The sequence below is a fragment of the Cavia porcellus genome, unplaced genomic scaffold, assembly GCF_034190915.1.
Source record: "Cavia porcellus strain 051 isolate PalLab524CR breed Dunkin Hartley unplaced genomic scaffold, mCavPor4.1 scaffold_28, whole genome shotgun sequence".
Lineage (NCBI taxonomy): Eukaryota > Metazoa > Chordata > Mammalia > Rodentia > Caviidae > Cavia > Cavia porcellus.
Genome location: NW_026947511.1, coordinates 40373224 through 40389529, shown reverse-complemented (window position 1 = coordinate 40389529; position 16306 = coordinate 40373224). Strand labels below are relative to the sequence as shown.

The 16306-nt window shown below is 47.4% G+C and overlaps 1 protein-coding gene across 2 annotated transcripts in view; it reads left to right on the top strand.

Annotated features, from left to right (window-relative positions):
* Ptk7 (protein tyrosine kinase 7 (inactive)) overlaps nt 1-16306 on the top strand; it is a 55000-nt gene that overhangs the window by 8477 nt on the left and 30217 nt on the right. The window contains exon 1 of one of the 2 annotated variants that reach the window (XM_063238833.1): nt 978-1029. The exons of the other annotated variant lie outside the window; for it this stretch is intronic. Within the exon in view, the coding sequence (XP_063094903.1) occupies nt 993-1029 (37 nt within the window). The 5' untranslated portion in view covers nt 978-992. Of the gene's footprint in view, nt 1-977; nt 1030-16306 lie in introns of those variants that run through there. 2 annotated transcript variants of the gene reach the window in all.

Sequence of the window (16306 nt, the reverse complement as noted above, 5' to 3'; positions counted from 1 at the left end):
TTCCACCCACACCCACGATGGGTCCCATCAGCAAGGCTCACAGGTAGCAAGACAAGTCACCAGATAAGGTCTACCCAGCAGTGCAGAGCTGATAAGTGATAGAGCAGAGACCAAGGTGCCATGCCAGTCTCTGCTGGGCCCTTCACTTGCTGTCCCGCGTACAGTGAGATGCTGTGGGGTTTCACACACATGTGCCTGGGGGGTGCTTAAGGCACTGGGAACACAGGTTCACTTCAGCCCTCCCTACCCTGCCAGTGGGAGGGGTGCTGGCAAGTGAGGGGTGGGATAACCCTCTTTGCTTGTCCTAGCTAGTAGTGTATCAAAAATTTATGCAGGGAGAGATCTGGTTCTCCATTCCAAATCAAATTGTCAGTCGTGTCTCCTTTTCCTGTTTTGTTTTAGTTACTTACAGCAAGGTTAAGATGATCAGGGTGCATTTGGAGGTTTGTCTGAAAGGAGTTGCAGCCAGACTGTGTAGTCTAGAGCACTAGGACACTGCCTGATCTCTATGGCTGAGACTTTCCTCACCAGCCTTTGGGGCCCCCACCACCTCTACCCTCAGGGCTCCTGGAAGGTCGCAACTGCTGCAGGCCTCAGCTTGTCATGTGCTGCCACATTCCAGGCCAGTGCCGCCTGCTGGGAGTTGTACATTGGCCTTATTGTGCTGTAAAACTGGAGACCCTGTAGGTGGCAACAGACTGACTCAGCTTACAAGGGTTATAGCTGGCGCTCCTGGCCCTGGATAAGTTTGGAGACTCCAGAAGAGTTAAGCCTCCGCTTCTGGTATCTGGGAGCAGCAGGTTGTATGGTGCCAGGGCCATCTCCCACTGCTAAGCCATTCACCTCTCCAGGATTCTGCAGAACTTCTTCTGCTTCTGAAGTTCCCAGGTTCCATGTGAACCTGATGTCCTGTGTCCTGCTTTGGAGGGATACAAAGAGAAGACTCCGGCGGTCGGTCTGGGACTCCACTGTAGTTCATCTACTAAACACAAATGGAGCTGTTTCCCAGCGAGTGCCTCAGACCCACAGGTACTTCCGGGATGATGGCCTAGGATGGCATTAGAGACCCAGAGTTCCCTCCTAGCCACCTGGGAAACAAAACAAATCACAAAGAAAAGCTTGTCTCATGCTCTTAGGGAGGAGAACAAGGAAATGCTGTATGTCTTGTAACTCTGGCTACAAAGAGCAAATCATTTCACCAGTTGGGTTAATTTAGGAGATTAAACTGATTGTTAAACTGATCAACTAAAAAAAAAAAGCCCAACTCAGCAGTTTTTTGGATCTGTGATGTGAGCTTCTCCCCCGCCCCAGGGGGCAGAGGGCTGGGGGTTTTGGGTGAGCACTGCAGGAGGATGGCTCACTGTCTCATCCCTCCTCCCCTTTTAGAAACTTCTTAAAACAAAAGGCTGTTATTTAACAAACACCCCACCTCACCCTGTTTGGGTGCTGTGTCCAGATTTGCTTGGAGCTGGGGAGAAAGGGTGCCCCTTATTTCTGCGTAAGATGCTGGGTGCTATTGCCCTGTTTCCACTTCCCCACCTCGCCTGTGTCTGGAGGCCCTTTGAAGATGGTCCTGCATCTTAGCCGGCCTGCCCTGTCCTGCTGTCTCCAGGTTGCAATCTTAGGCAGGTCTCTGCTTGGCTCTTCTTCCCACGCGACTTGCTCCTGTGTGTCCCCCCTGGCTGCTGCTGGTGACCCAGAAAGGAGGCCGAGTGCCAGGGCCCACCCTGGATCGGTGGCACCCTGTCCGCCTCCTCCTCTGGCTGGGATCAAAGCAGCCTCAGGGAGCAGGGAAATACCTCTTGCAATAGCACCACCAGTGAGTAAACAGCCAGAGCCCTTTGCAGCTTTTGAAGCACAGTGCTTGAGGCCCAGAGGAATGCAGAACATTTCATTTTAGGGGTGGACTTGGGTTTCCACTGCTTTTGGTATTTGCAAATTTGAAACAAATGCCTTCATTTAGCAGCAGGCAAGCTGGGCAGTAAACGGGGCTGTTTCAGGGCATTTATGGCAGTCACAGGTATTTGTGGAGAGGGACCCCAGCAGGTTGGGGGAGAGATTGGAGGTTTATTGGTCTGTGGGTTGTGCAAAGACCCTGGCCAGGTCTCCGGTAGAGGGTTGTTGTTAGGTGGGCTTTGTCATAAAAAGCTTTGCTGCGCTCCTGCCCCCAAGGAAGCACCTCCCCTGACAGACAAAGGGGATGGGGATGGTGTTTATCCCTGGGGGTTGAAGCTTAGGGCCCAGGCACTCTGGGCTCCGCTGCCAAAGTATCAGGTTTCCAATGAACTCTTCCTTCTCCCACTCCCTGGACTTGAAAGGCTCGTTAAATGCATTTTATATATAACAAGTTGGCTGGATTGCCTTCACTTCTAGCCAGTTTTGCAGGAAAGGAGCTAGGGAAACCTGTTTTCCTTTTGTTGTTTCTGGAAGTAGGATCTGTGGAGATGCAGTTGAAAAAAGACCCCGATTTTAAGAATCAGCCAAGCAAGTGTTTGAGACTGCTTAACCAAGGAGGGGCTGTCTCAGGCCTGGCTGTTCTGCTTTCCATTGTGTCTACCTGTCAAGGAGGTTCTGAAATCTTCCGGAACTAGGTTCTGGCCCCATAGCTTCCTCACTAAGAGACCTTAGTTCACTTAATTCCTGAGCTCCTTCCCTCTCTTTCCCTCCCCCTTCCTTCCCTCCTTCCTTCCCTCCCCCCCTTCCTCCCTTCTTTCCTTCTTTCCTATTTTGCAGCACAAGGACCTTGCACTGTTATAGGACCAGCCGTTTTAAAAACTTTTTTTTTTTTTTGTCTTTTTGAGACAGAGTCTCGCTATGCAGTTCAGGCTGGCTTTGAGCTCACTTTATAGCCCAGGCTGGTCTTGAACTTGCAACAATCCTCCTGCCTTAGCCTCCCAAGTGCTGGGATTACAGGTATCACCAGCATGGCCAACCACCAGTGTCCTGTTTGGGGAAAAGGCAATAGTAACAATCCCATTAAGAGTTCTTTAAGAATTAAGAGAGTTCATACTGTGTTTAACTCTTAAGTACTTTTTTTCACTTTCACATCTTTGAAGTTGGGATATAGCTTATAATCAATTATATAGCATTGTGTCTTTGTTTAACGGGTACTGTTTTTGCTTTTTAGTGCACGTAAATAATGGTGCATCTTAAAAGCAGCAGTGCCTTCAAAGCTATATTTGTAGGGAGGACTTGGTGTGTGATCTAGAGAATGCCTAATAAAAGACAGTTGTAACTGGGATGAGGGTGATTCATCTACAGGCCTGTTTTAGCTTCCCATCCTCCAAAGTTTTAGAAGAGGCTGTTTTCCTTTTAGGCTGGTACATAAATAACAAATGATGCTGAAGGCGTAGAGCATCATACTAGAAAGTGTATATTGGGCAGTGAGGGACCACTTGTAAGTCATCAGAAGCAAGAAATACTCAGGAGAGGTGACAGCTGTCCTTTAGAGAGCAAGGCTTCTGTTAGAAAAGAATAAAATAACATGCCACGGCAGAGTCTGCACCTAGAGAGGCCAGCCTGTTCCAGGAAGACTAGAGATTCACTCCAGTCCCGGATTGTATGTGTGTAGGTAAGTCAGTGCTCTACAAGAGGAGAGTAATTAACAAGACAGGGGCCGGGATTTAGCTTAGTGACATAAGCGCCTGCCTGGCAAGTGTGAGGTCATGAGTTCGATCCCCAGTACCACCACCACCAAAAAAAAAAAAAAAAAAAAATTAACAGGACAGGATGCAAAGAAGGCTGGAGAGAGGTGCGGGTCCCCTTGTAGACTGGGTAACAATCTCTGGGGTGCAGGACTGAGAGGGGCAGGGGCAGGCAAGAGGCAGAGAGGAGGGGGCAGCACGGTTGTGCAGAGATGGTGGGGATCCTGCATTCTGTTGTGTGCCTGTCCGGCCTTGCTGAATGACATCTTCCCTCTCTTGGGGGACACAAGGAGTCTGAAGGCCAGGAAATTTTCTTGTTGAGTTTGGGTTCCCTGGATGGTAGGATGGATTGAGAGTGGAGTTGGGGTTGAGATGGTGGACAGAAAGCGAAAGATGTAGGAAAGGGACTGATTAAAGGGTTTCCCAGAAAGCGGGGACTCTAGAGGCTAGGACCCGGGAGACCTAGTGCCTGTGCAAAGCTGGTGCTCTTCTAGGTTCCTTTGGCTTCTCGTAGGAGTGTTTTTTTTTTCTTCTCTTTTTCCTTTTTATCGGTACCAGGGATCGAGTCACGACTGCCTGCTTCAAGGCAGGTGCTTATGCCACTGAGCTAAATCCCAAGCCCCCTAGGAGTGTTTTGAGCAAGCAGAGGTTTTGTAGCTGATGCGCTTTGAGCAATCAGAAAGTGAAGAGAATTTCCACACTTGTTTTCCAATGATCCAGGGTTTATCTTTGGAGGCCTCTAAAACACCACGTGAAATTTCTCTTTGTAAGGAGGCTGATGTTCTGTCTGTCCTGTAAGGGTCAAGGGCCATGGCTACTTTCAGACCAAATGAAAAACGTACAGTTGTCTCCATACCTGGGGTTATTTTCTTTCTGGACACCTGCTGGGTAACAAAACCTGTGGGTGTACAAGTCTCTTATGTAAAATGACACAGAGGGCTGTGGTGTAGCTTGATGGGAGGATTGCTGTGAGTTTGAGACCATCCTGGGCTGTATAGGAAGTGCAGTGCCAGCCTGAGCTGCATGGTAAGACCCTGTCCCAAAAACAAATAAATAGGGGCTGGAGATTTAGCTCAGTGGCATAGGTGCCTGCCTTGCAAGCGCGCAGTTGTGAGCTTAAACTCCAGTACTAAAGTAAGTAAATAAATAAAATTTAAAAAATAAAACAACATAAGGGGCTGTGGTATAGCTTGGTGGCAGAGCACTTGTCGAGGACATATGAGGCTCCAGGTTTGAGAATAAATAACATGGTATAGTATTTGCATATAACCTGCACACATCTTCTCATATGCTTTTTTTTTTTTAATTTTGAGACAACATTCACTATGTTGCTAAATTGCCCAAGCTGGGCTCAAATTTGTAATCCTCCTGCCTTAACCTAAAATGCTTGGATTGTAGGTATGTGGCTCCACGCCTGGCTTCTCATGTACTTTAAATCATCTCTAGGTTATTTATACAATTTATGAATGCAAACAACGCAAATAGTTGTTATACAGTATTGTTTAGGGAATCGTGACCAGAAAAAAAATCTGATCTTACCAGGCATGGTGGTGCATGCCTATAATCTCAGTATTCAGAAGACTAAGATAAGAAGATCATAGGTTCAAAGCCAGCCTGGGCAACATAGTAAAGTAGGCTGGTTTAGGCTATATAATAAGACCCTGCCTCAAAAGAAGGAAGAGGTATACTGGGGACATAGCTCAGCAGCACTGTGCTGGCCTGGCAGGTACAAGGCCCTGAGTTCAATTCCTGATACAGCAAAAGAAAAGAAAGGAGTGAGAGAGAGAAAGAAAGGGGTTTGTTCATGTTGAGAACAAGTTTTGTTTTGTTCTGTGGTACTGGGGATTGAAGCTATATCACTGAGCTGTATCCCCAGCACTTTCTTTGGGGTTTTTTTGTTTGTTTGTTTTATCACTGTGTAGTTCAGGCTGGTTCAGACCCACCTTGTACTTGCTATGTAGCCTGGGTTGGCCTCAGACTCCCAGCAGTCTTCCTGTCTTAGCTTATCCAGTGCTGAAATTATAGGCACGTGCCACCATAACTGGCACCCGGCCCTTTTAAAAAATTCTGAGTCAGGGTCTCACAAAGTCACCCAGGCTGGCCTTGAACTTGGTGGTCAGGTTCGAATCCCTCCAAGGTCCTGAGTTTAACCCTTTGCCTACTTGTAGTCTGGTGTCTGTAATTCTTCCTTTATCTCTGTGGCCAGGAAAAGCACGTGTGGACTCTGGGTCTCCTGCCAGCTGCCGACTGTCCCCATGGGTGAAGGTGGTAGCCGCTGAATTACCAGTGGCCTATTCTGGACCAAGCTGTGGTCTTGGCCAAGCTCAAGAAGTGTTCACAGGCTGACCAGGCAACACATCGGCCTGACACCCCCGCCCCAGAAGTAAATTAGTTAAAAGTTGCTCTTAGACTCTTGACAAATTGCTTTCAGTTTTTGCTGCCAAAGGAGAACCTTATTGAGTGAGTTACTGGACTGCTGGACATCAGGTGCAGTTAGGGTTTTAGGGGTTGGCGTGTCAGGGTGAAGTGCCCTTGAGTCCTCTGGTGACCGGAAGGACAGGGCCCTTTGAGGTGCCTGGGACCAGCCCTTTTCTTAGATCAAAGCAATACCTTTTGTTTTCTTGCTTACACTTTCCTCTGCCCTGGAGCCAGAGTCGTAAAAGGGGCTGAGTTGTGAGGGTCGCACCTGATTGCTGTGTTGGGGGGATCTCCCTCCTGCTGGGTGCTTCCTGTTCTGCAGCCTGGGGCTGCTGCCTGGACCAGTGTGGGCACCTGAGGCCCGGGAGGGCCCTGTCTGAGCTGGGCAATCGGTTAGAGAAACGAGCCACACCAAGCTGGATTTCACTCCAGGCTAAGTGTTTTGTTGCTGAATCATTTGCATTCATTAAAAGTAGTGAAGGGTGAGTGATACTTAGGCCCGTTTGCAGGAGGCCGCTGCCTTAAAACCTCATTAAGAATTCTTGGGACTAGGGAGAGGATGGGCGCCACTTATTCAAGCTTACTTAACTTCTGACTGCCTTGGGCAGAGGCCAGCTACTAAAATATGAAAAATGTTTGCCCAACAGCCCCCAGAGCTTGGCCAGACTGCCCTGGCCAAAGAAAACACACACTTACAATTCATGATTTAACCTCCTCCCGCGCATGGCTGCCTGTGTTGTTTCCTCTCCTGGGACCTTGCTGAGTTGGGGCACAGTAGGTGGGGGGTGCAGGAATGCTCCTGCACGTTTTAAAGGAAAGCCAGAGCTAGAGCAAGTGTGGTTGACATGTGCCCCTGCAATCCCCTTTCCCTAGTTTATTGCACCCCATCCCTAGTGGTGATACCAGGCGGTTTCCGAGGATTTCCTGTTCTGTACCACCACACACAGACATCCTCATGCCTGTCTTTGGCCCATGCTTGTGTATCCAGATAAATTCCTGGAAATCGAATTGCTTTGTCAAAAGATGCAGGCTTGCGGGGATTTAGCTCAGTGGCATAAGCTTGCAGTCATGAGTTCGATCCCTGCACACACACACAAAAAAAGATGCAGGCTTTTAAAAACTGTGTACAGGGTTTCATGCGTATGTTATTTTTGTGGCAAAGGAGTTTGTAGCTTTAATCCGATTCTTGCTAAGGCTTTGATTTTTATTTTATGTTTATTTTTTGGTACCAGAGATTGAATTCACAATTTAGCGTTTACCAAGCAGGCAGTTACGCTGCTGCGCTAAACCCCCGACCCAAGGGGCCGGGGATTTAGCTCAGCGACATAAGTTCCTGCCTTGCAAGCAGGCAGTTGTAAGTTCGATCCCTGGTACCGATAAAAATGAAAAAGACCAAAAAATTAAAAAAAAAAAAAAAAAAAAAAAAACCCGACCCATTGTTAAGGCTTTTTGTGTGTGTGTGTAATTTTACCAGTACCAGGGATCGAACTCACCACCACACACTTGCAAGGCAGGCACTTATGCCGCTAAGCTAAATCCCCAGCCCCTATTAAGGCTTTTTAAAAGTTCCTGAATCTGTACAGTAGGTTGGGAGTTCCTACTGTACAGTAGGCTGGGAAAATTGCGTGGGATAAAGTGTGAATGAAACAGGTAAGCGTTGTTCAAATGTAGGGTGTTGCTAAGGTGACCAGAAGATTTACCATCCTACCATCCCCCCCATCCCTGCTGTGACAACCAATGCAAGCCAAGGTGGTTCCAGGTAACTGGCACATGGTTGCCCAGTGCCCACCCAAGAGCTCAGTGCCTGGTCTCTGATCTGTTCTCATTTCCACACCAATTCACACTGAATCAATCACCTGCTGCTTTTTACTCTGTATCCTATCCTGCATGTTCTTGTTGCCTGGTCGCTCAGGAAGCTCTTGGATTTAGTTGACCACAGTTCCAAACCTGGCCTTGAACTCACTTTGTAGTCCAGGCTGGCCTCGAGCATGTAGCTGTTCTGCCTCAGCCTCCTGAATGCTGGGATTACAGGCATGTGCCACCATGCCCAGCCATGGAGCGGGTTTAATTTTGTTTGACTATGTTTCCTCATCTGTAGGATGAAAATTACGTGATTGTAGTGAGCAGGGCTTCTGGACATGTGCAGTTGAGTCTTGAGGCATTCCCTTGGGCCACCCAGAGTAAGGTACAGCATTTATGCTACTTCTCCACTGATTACTGCCCTCTTCATAGCAGTCAAATCTGTTCCCTTCCCTCATCCCCATTTTCTTGGGCTCTGCCCACATTGTGTCTTTTCTCCCTTAGAACCTGATGAGAAAGGGCAGTGGATTTTTCAAGGTACTATTTTGTGGGGCTTCCCTCTCCTTCAAAAAATAGCAAGAAGATGTGCATTTCCCAAAAATAAGCTAGGAAGTCAACATGTGAAAAGGAAAGTGACCAAGTAAGGTGAAGAAATACTAAGGAACTGGAGAAGATCAGCAATGAAAGAAATGCAGAAAGGAAATTCTTTAATCAAAAGAATTAAGTTCCCAGGATTGTTTCTAAAGAGGAAAAACAGCACTGCTGTTAGCCTATTCCGTGTCAAGATGTTCAGAGCTCCTCATATCCAAGGAAAAGATACAGTGCAATAAAAATGATGAAAAAAAATGTGAGCTGGTCCTGATGACACATTCTCATGATCCTCGTATTTAGGAGGCTGAGGCAGGAGGACTGCAAATTTGAGTCCTCCCTGGGCAATTTAGCAAGACTCTCAATATAAAAACTAGAAAGGGCTGGGGATGGAGCTCAGATGGTTGATAGCTCCAGGGTTTAATCCCTAGTACCATGATAAACAAAATAATAAAGGATTGAAAGGTAGTTACAAAATTACATCTGTAAATACTACCAGAAGGGGAAATTTTGAACTACGTTGAGGAAATAGAGCCTGTAATGCTTTATAGGTTGTCACAAAGCCAAGGAACAGATGGATGGCATCCTGCGTGTATCCCGAAGTTGATATAACCTTGCTCCCAAATGCTGGCTGACAGTGCAGGAAAGAAAACCACATACTTAGAAATGTTGATGTAAAAGTCTAATATAAAACCCTGCAGGGCTGGGCTGCAGGTCAGCAGTAGAACGCTTGCCTAACTTGTGTGAGGCCCTGGGGTCCATCTCCAGTGCTGCAAAGAAAGAAAAGTGGAAATACTGGCAAATTAAGTCTCCTGCTGCATTAGAGGCTGTACTATAAACAAGAAAAAAGGGAAGAAAATTTAATGGGAACATGTGTTCATCATTCTCAAAGACTGAAAAACCAGCTGGTACGTAGACATAAACTACCACAATGGAAACTGTGTTGAAGGGTTCAGTAAATAGCACCCCTTTGCTGGGAGTCTGAAACCAGTTGTGAAGGAAGGAGGAAGAAAAAAAAATGCATGGCACCCAGGGACCAGACGGAGAGCCCAGTGTCACTGTTACAACATGTACATACTTTTTTCTTCTTTTCCTCCTTTCTTCCTTCCCTCTCTCTCTTCTTCCATTCTTCCTCCCTTCTCTGTCCCTCCTCTCTCTCTTTCTTCCTGGTTTTTTTGAGACAGGGTCTCGATATGTAGTTCGGGCTGGATTTAAACTCACTGTAGCCCAGGCTGGCCTTGAGCTCACAGTAATCCTCCTGCCTCAGCCTCCTGAGTGCTGAGATTACAGATGTGTGCCACTACAGCCAGCTACAGTGAAGTAATAAGCAGGGATTGAGATGAATGAGCTAGAACCCTGTGAACAGCTATAGAAAGATGTCTGTGGTGTATTGTACAGCAAAATAACACAAAAAGCAACAAAAGCTAAAGACAAAAAAAAAAAAAAATGGCTGAAAATCAAGTTGAACTGGGTCCCCCAAAATATTTTTGAAGGCCTAAATCCTGGTACTTAGAAATTTGTTTGGAATTCGGGTCTTTGCAAATATGGTCAAGTTCAAGTGAAAGTATCAAGGTAGGCAACTAATTGAGTATGACCATTGGGAAAAAAGCTCAAGACAGACACAGCAGAGGAGAGGTGGCTGTGTGAGGGCAGAGACAGAGACTGTATGGTCAGGAGTTCTGAGGAGCCTCCTGCTTCCCCTTGGAGACCCAGAAGGAGCCCACCCTGTGACACCGTGATTATGTGCTTTTGATCAGACCAGCACGGGTGTCATTCCTTGTTTTAACCTCTGATTGTGGCGCTTTGCTTGACGGGGACAAACGGAGCAGGGTGGCCTTGTCCTATGGTCCTTGCCTCGGTGACTACACCTGTTGCTCCCTGTGATAGCCAGCTTCTTCCGGTCTGTTTTTTTTTTCTTTTTCCCCAGGGGGGAGGGTTGTTTGTTTTTAAACTTTGGTGTAAGTGGGAATTGAATCCAGGACTTTCACACTGAGCTACATCCCTAGTGCTTTTTATTTTTATTTTTATTTTTTGGTCTTTTTCCTTTTATTGGTACCGGGGATCGAACTCACGACTGCCTGCTTGCAAGGCAGGTGCTTATGCCGCTGAGCTAAATCCCCAACCCGCTTTTTATTTTTAAATTATCATTCAGGATCTTCTTCTTCAGTCCATTTTTCTACCTCTGGAACCACCACCTTGAAACCAGGATTCAGACTGCCAGTCCAGGCCCCTTGAGCAGAGAGAGCTTGTGTTTCAGTGTCTTTGCCCCAAACCAATGACTTCTTTCTTCTTTTAAACCCTGAGCCTCCTAAGCCCCTTGGCATCCCCTGACCATGTTCCAGCCCAGGCTTGTGGCTTGATCTCTTTTCCTCCAGGCACCTTGTGTTGAAAGGTGATTCTCCTCTGCCTCTTGTCCCTCTGTGACTTAGAAGCTTCTTGCACACACACACACACACACACCCCTGTGGTAGTGCCACACAGGCTGGTGACTGCAGCAACCTGAGATCTGACACTAATGTTTGTCACTCACTAGCTGTGTGACTTCCAGCAGGAGGCTTTACCTCTCTGAGCAGCTTTTCCTGTAGATGGGGATCGCAGTGGGTGGGTGTGAGTTTTAACAAGATAATACGGTTAAAGCGCTTGGAGCAGCACTGGGCACACACAATAAGTATGGGTCAGTAAGTGTTAGCTATTACTGTAATTATGCGTTTACTCGTCTGCCTCCTCCTCTAGACTAAGACACTTTCAGGCAGTAATTGTGTGTTTTTCTCCTTCCATCCCCAGTGTTTTAGGGAGGACTTGGCACATGGCAGGCCCTAAATAAATGTGTGCTGAATTAATAACGATAATTAATGTAATTGCCAACCAGGAACCCATCTTGGGCCTTGACCCTGCACCAATTCCACATCACAGAGGATAATGTGGCCAAATTATCCAGCTCTGTTCAACTCCGCATGTCAGCTGCCATTTCCGACCTCCTCCCACAGTGCACGGGCATGGGAGATCAGTGCTGTCCTTGGGGAGCTCAGGATCTGGTGGGGAAGACCAGGTTGTGACCCTGGGAAACATCAAGCAGCTATACTAGGTTTTCTGTTTGGTTTTGTTTTTGTAGTACTGGGCATTGAAACTAGGGGACGTCATACTGAACTACCCAGCCCTTTCAGGTTTTTTAAAATTTTGAGATTGGGTCTTATAAGTTGCCAGGCTAGGCTCAAACTTAAGATCCTCCTGCCTCAGCCTTCCCTCCACAGTGCTGAATCCCACCCCTGTGGTATCACACCTGGCTTACATCAGGATTAGGTAACCACATGGGAACCAAAGGCGATACGGAGAATGCATGTTCACATTTTGTCTCAGTTGGAGGCACGTTTTCCTCTGACTTCTTCATCTTTTTCCAAATCATTCTAAAGAGCTTAAACTTTTCCAGCATGAAAGTGAGATGTGGGGGCTCCATCGGGTTCAGATCCAGTTTTTTTTTCATGTGCACTTCCTCCCACAGATGTGTAACATCTGGTTGTCTCTCTGGAATTAGCAGCCATCAGTAATCAATACCAGGTCCACCATTTCTTCAGAGGATTGTAGGTGATGATAATTCGGTTTATTAGCTGGAAATTTCTGCAAAGACAAACCTGCCCTTGGTAACTGTTTCATCAGCCCTACACAGTGTTGAAGAAAAAGGAAAAAAATGTTGGATCTTTGCCAGTTTTCAAAATAATGTGGAGGTCCTCTAGCAACCTTCAAAGGGGACCAGTGAGAGGCTTTGGGTTGTTTGTGATTTTTTGTATGTGTTTTTGTTATTTTTCCAGTATCATCATAAAATCCCAGATTTGTGTTTGTTAAGTTGGGATCTCACTGTGTGACCCAGGTCAATCTGGAATTCCTGGGCTCAGGAGATCATCCTGCCTCAGCCTCCTGAGTGGTTGGGACCACAGGCTTGGTGAACTCATGGATATTAAAAATATTTGATGTACAGTATTTTTAAGTCCAAGTGGCTTTTGCCGTTGTGGATGCGAAATGCCTTGGAGCCTCTTCCAGCTGGCCCTGAAGCTTTTGATGAGCTCCTGCTGGCCTTTGCTCGTGCCCCAGTCTCATTTTCTACCTCAGACCTGGAGTCAGCTCTTTCTCCAAGGACAAGGAGCGCAACCTTTTTAGGATATTGATATGTGATTACCAAATCACTTTCCGGAAGGGAATTGCTATAATTTGCACATGAAAGTCGGGACTGTGTGCTCCGTACCCTACAGTAATGTTGTTATTTTTAAAATTTTGGTCTTCATTTGGTAGGCAAAATAACTGATTCTTATTTGCAATTTTAGATTACTACTGCTCATGCTCAGAATGTTTTCTTGTACTTCTTAACCATTTATGTTTGTTTGGAGATCTCTTCATATTGTTTCTATTAGCATTTCTGCACTGTTTTGTTTTTCTTTTTTGGGGAGACAATCCTGCTGTGTAGATCAGGCTGGCCTTGAACTCTGCGTGATCCTGTTGCCTCAGCCTCCTGAGTGCTGGGATTATAAAGCAGCACCTTTTAGGGACCTTGCTGCCTTTAGATTGAAACAAACCGGTGTCCTCCTCCCGTGAGAGCACAGTGAGCAGGAGGCTTCACCCAGGTGTCCTGGGTGTGACTGTGTAGCTGCGCCCCTCCAGCTCTGCTCCTGGGGTCAGGTAGGGGCTGTTTCCCATGAGCCAGCCTGGCCTGGCTCTTCCAGGGTTCAGCCTGCTCCTTAGGTACAGCAGCTGAGTTCTAGAAGCAGCAGGGCTGCGGGGTCAGAGGTTCCAGGAAAGCTGTCGTTTCCCTCCTGGCCTAATGGCTCCGGCCGATTTAGATGTGAGGAAGTGTAACCGGGTGGCGCATTTATCCTGGTGAATAATGGATGAGCCCAGGGAAGGTGCGGTGCTCGTCCTGGTGAATTATTTACCAGGAGCCTCCAATTTGAGGACTTTGTGTCAGAGGGTCTCGTCCTGTTCTATTGAGCCCTTTCCTATCCCTTCCTGTCCCCGCTGCTCTCCCAGTTCCCCACCTGAACACAAGCTGCATCCTTCCATGTTGGCTGTCACCTCTGCAGACCCTCAACCCCCTGCTCATGGGCAGGGCTGCCTGAGTCTCGAGGCCTCGTGGGTTGGAAAAAAGATCCCTGGACGGCTGGGATCAGGGTGTGGCTGGGAAGCCCCATGAGCTCACAGTCTCTGTCTTATTCTCTTCTTTCTGTGACTATTTGGTCTCTTGTCTCTCAGTTTGTCTCTGTGTCTTCATTTTTTGCAGTGCTGGGGACTGAACCCAAGACTTTCACACTTACAAGCTACATGTCAGCCCTTTGTAAATTTATTTTGAGACAAGGACTTGCCGCTTTGCCCAGGCTGGACTTAAACTTGAGATCCTCCTGCCTCCACCTTCCCCAGAATGTTGGGATTGTAAGTGTGTGCCACCACACCCAGCCTCTGACCGTGTGTTTCTGACTATTGGGCTCATCTTTTCCTTCTCCAGGGCTCTTTTATCTCTCCTTTCTCTTCATCTATCTCTCTGGGTATCTTTCAGCCACTGCCTCTGTCCTTCCTGTCTCTGCCTTTTCTGTCTGTCCATTGTGACTTTGTAGGTCTGTTAAGTGGAGTCTCCTGGGAGGGAGGAACAGCCAATTCTGGACTTAGGGGAAGCCAGATCTTGAGCCTTCCAGGCCCTGCCTTAAGACTGAGCAGAGTAGGAATGAAGTAAAACTCTGGGTCTTTTTAGTGTCAGCCACCCGGGGTGGGAGTGCTTTCCTCTCTGCTGTCCTGTGTTTTATGATGTCTGCCCTCAGGGTCTGTGGGACCCAAGCTGGGAACATCTGCTGATGAGTGCTAGTTCTTGTGCTTTGAAAAATAACTCACACGGGGATGTTTCTGTCCTCGGTTCACCAGTTTACTTTTACTTTTTTATCGGTTGTTATTGATTTGGAGGTTGGAGCACTCATTTGCTATCTTTAGCCTGAGTACATTTTCTAAGCAGCCAGCTTTTTCTTTCTTTCTTTCTTTTTTTTGGAAACAGGCTTTTTTCTTTTTCTTGTGGTGCTGAGTATCAAACTCAAGGACATTTTTTGGTTGTTTTCTTTAAAGGAACAAGTAAATCATTAGTCATGCAATTAGAAGAGTAAATAAAAGAATATGATTAGCTTGTGCCTTTTTAGAAAATGGATATTGTAAACTGTAAAATGCTTGTTTTTATTTTATTTTTATTTTTTTGCTCTGCAGTTCCGGCTGACCTCGCCGCACTTCTCCTACCTGTCTCCCAAATGCTGGCACTGTAGATATGTGCCACCATCCTGAGCTAAAATGGGACTTACAAGGCATCTGGAAAGAATCTGGGAGAATCAGATGGTTTGGCTGGTTGAGGACTAGTTGGCACTCTGTGTTCTCCTCTGTCCCCAGCCCAGGCCAATGGCCCTCGCCCCATCTTTCTGAAACCTTTCTTAGCCAGGTGTGGTGGCACACATCTGTAATCCCAGCATTCAGGAGGCTGAGGCAGGAGGGTCACCATGAATTGAAGCCACCCTGGGCTACATAGCAGGACCCTGCTTCCAAAATAAATACATACATACATACATACATACATACAGAGACCCCTCGATAAGAGGTAGCTTCCAAGAGCAGCTGCTGTCCAGACAGGTGGAGCCTCTACCCTGCATGAGAGGCCAGAGAAGGGGCCTTGCTGGGGTGGCGTGGGGCTCTGCTGGGGGGTGCCAGCCTGCTGCACATGTGTTAGGCATCACTGTGTGTCCCAGGCTATGTGGCAATGCAGCTGCTGCCACAGGCTCCGAGCGCCTCGTGCTTCCTGCATCACGACATCACTGAGCGATTTCCTCACATTCCCCGCTTGCGGCTCACGGGATGTGGTTTGCAGAGCACTGCTAAATATGAAAACACGCGTCTGACTGTCGCTTTGAAGCCTGCTGAGGTCCAGCCTTGAGTGACTTGGGGTTTGGAGGGAGGAGGAAGGGAACAGGAGAAGCTCTGTGTGTGTGTGTGTGTGTGTGTGTGTGTGTGTGTGTGTGTGTGTGAATATATGCACACGCATGTGTCCAGACTCTGAGGGTGCCCAGCCCTGTGGGGGAACAGGCTGGATTGCAAACTCTGTTTAATTTTGGCCAGTTGCTTACTTGTTTAAAGAAGAATTTGTTCACATCTTCCCACAGCTCAGCCATCTTCCTGGAAAGGATCCTCAGGACAATGCAAAGTGGAAAAAAGTACGCAGCAGGGAAGGTTACAGCATAAGACCATCAATGCAAAAACTGGGCATGGTAGTGCCCGCCTGTAATCCCAGCACTTGGAAGGTTGAGGCAGGAGGGTCACTCACTACTGGTTAGAGGCTAACCTGTGCCCAAACAGGACACCATCCCAGGAAAGAAATACGTAAATAAGACCATTATTGACACAAGCTAAAAATACGTGCATGTGAACAACAGTCACACTGCATAAGAACACAGGAACAGAAAGATCGACCCAGACACGATAGAAGAGTTGTGAGGGCCGTGCAGAAGAGGCTACCCAGAGGAGCCCTTTTCAGGCTGGCACTGTTCTCTTTTCCATTGAGTATGGTGGCCACTGGCCACATCTGGCTCTGGAGGCTTGAAATGTGGTTTGTGCCACTGAGGTCAAGGAAATGCGTTTTCAACTTTCATTTTAATTAAGTTTAATTTAAATAGCCCCATGTGGCCGGGTGGCTACCATGTCGAACAGTGTAGGTCTACAGGACATTCTGTCCTCTCTGGACGTCTGGGAGGATGTTCCTGGTGGAGTGGGGTTGCAGCCACCACGCTGAGGGGTCAGCAATACTGGGGTGGAGTCAGGGTAAAAGCAGGGAGCTGAGTCCTGTGGGGAGT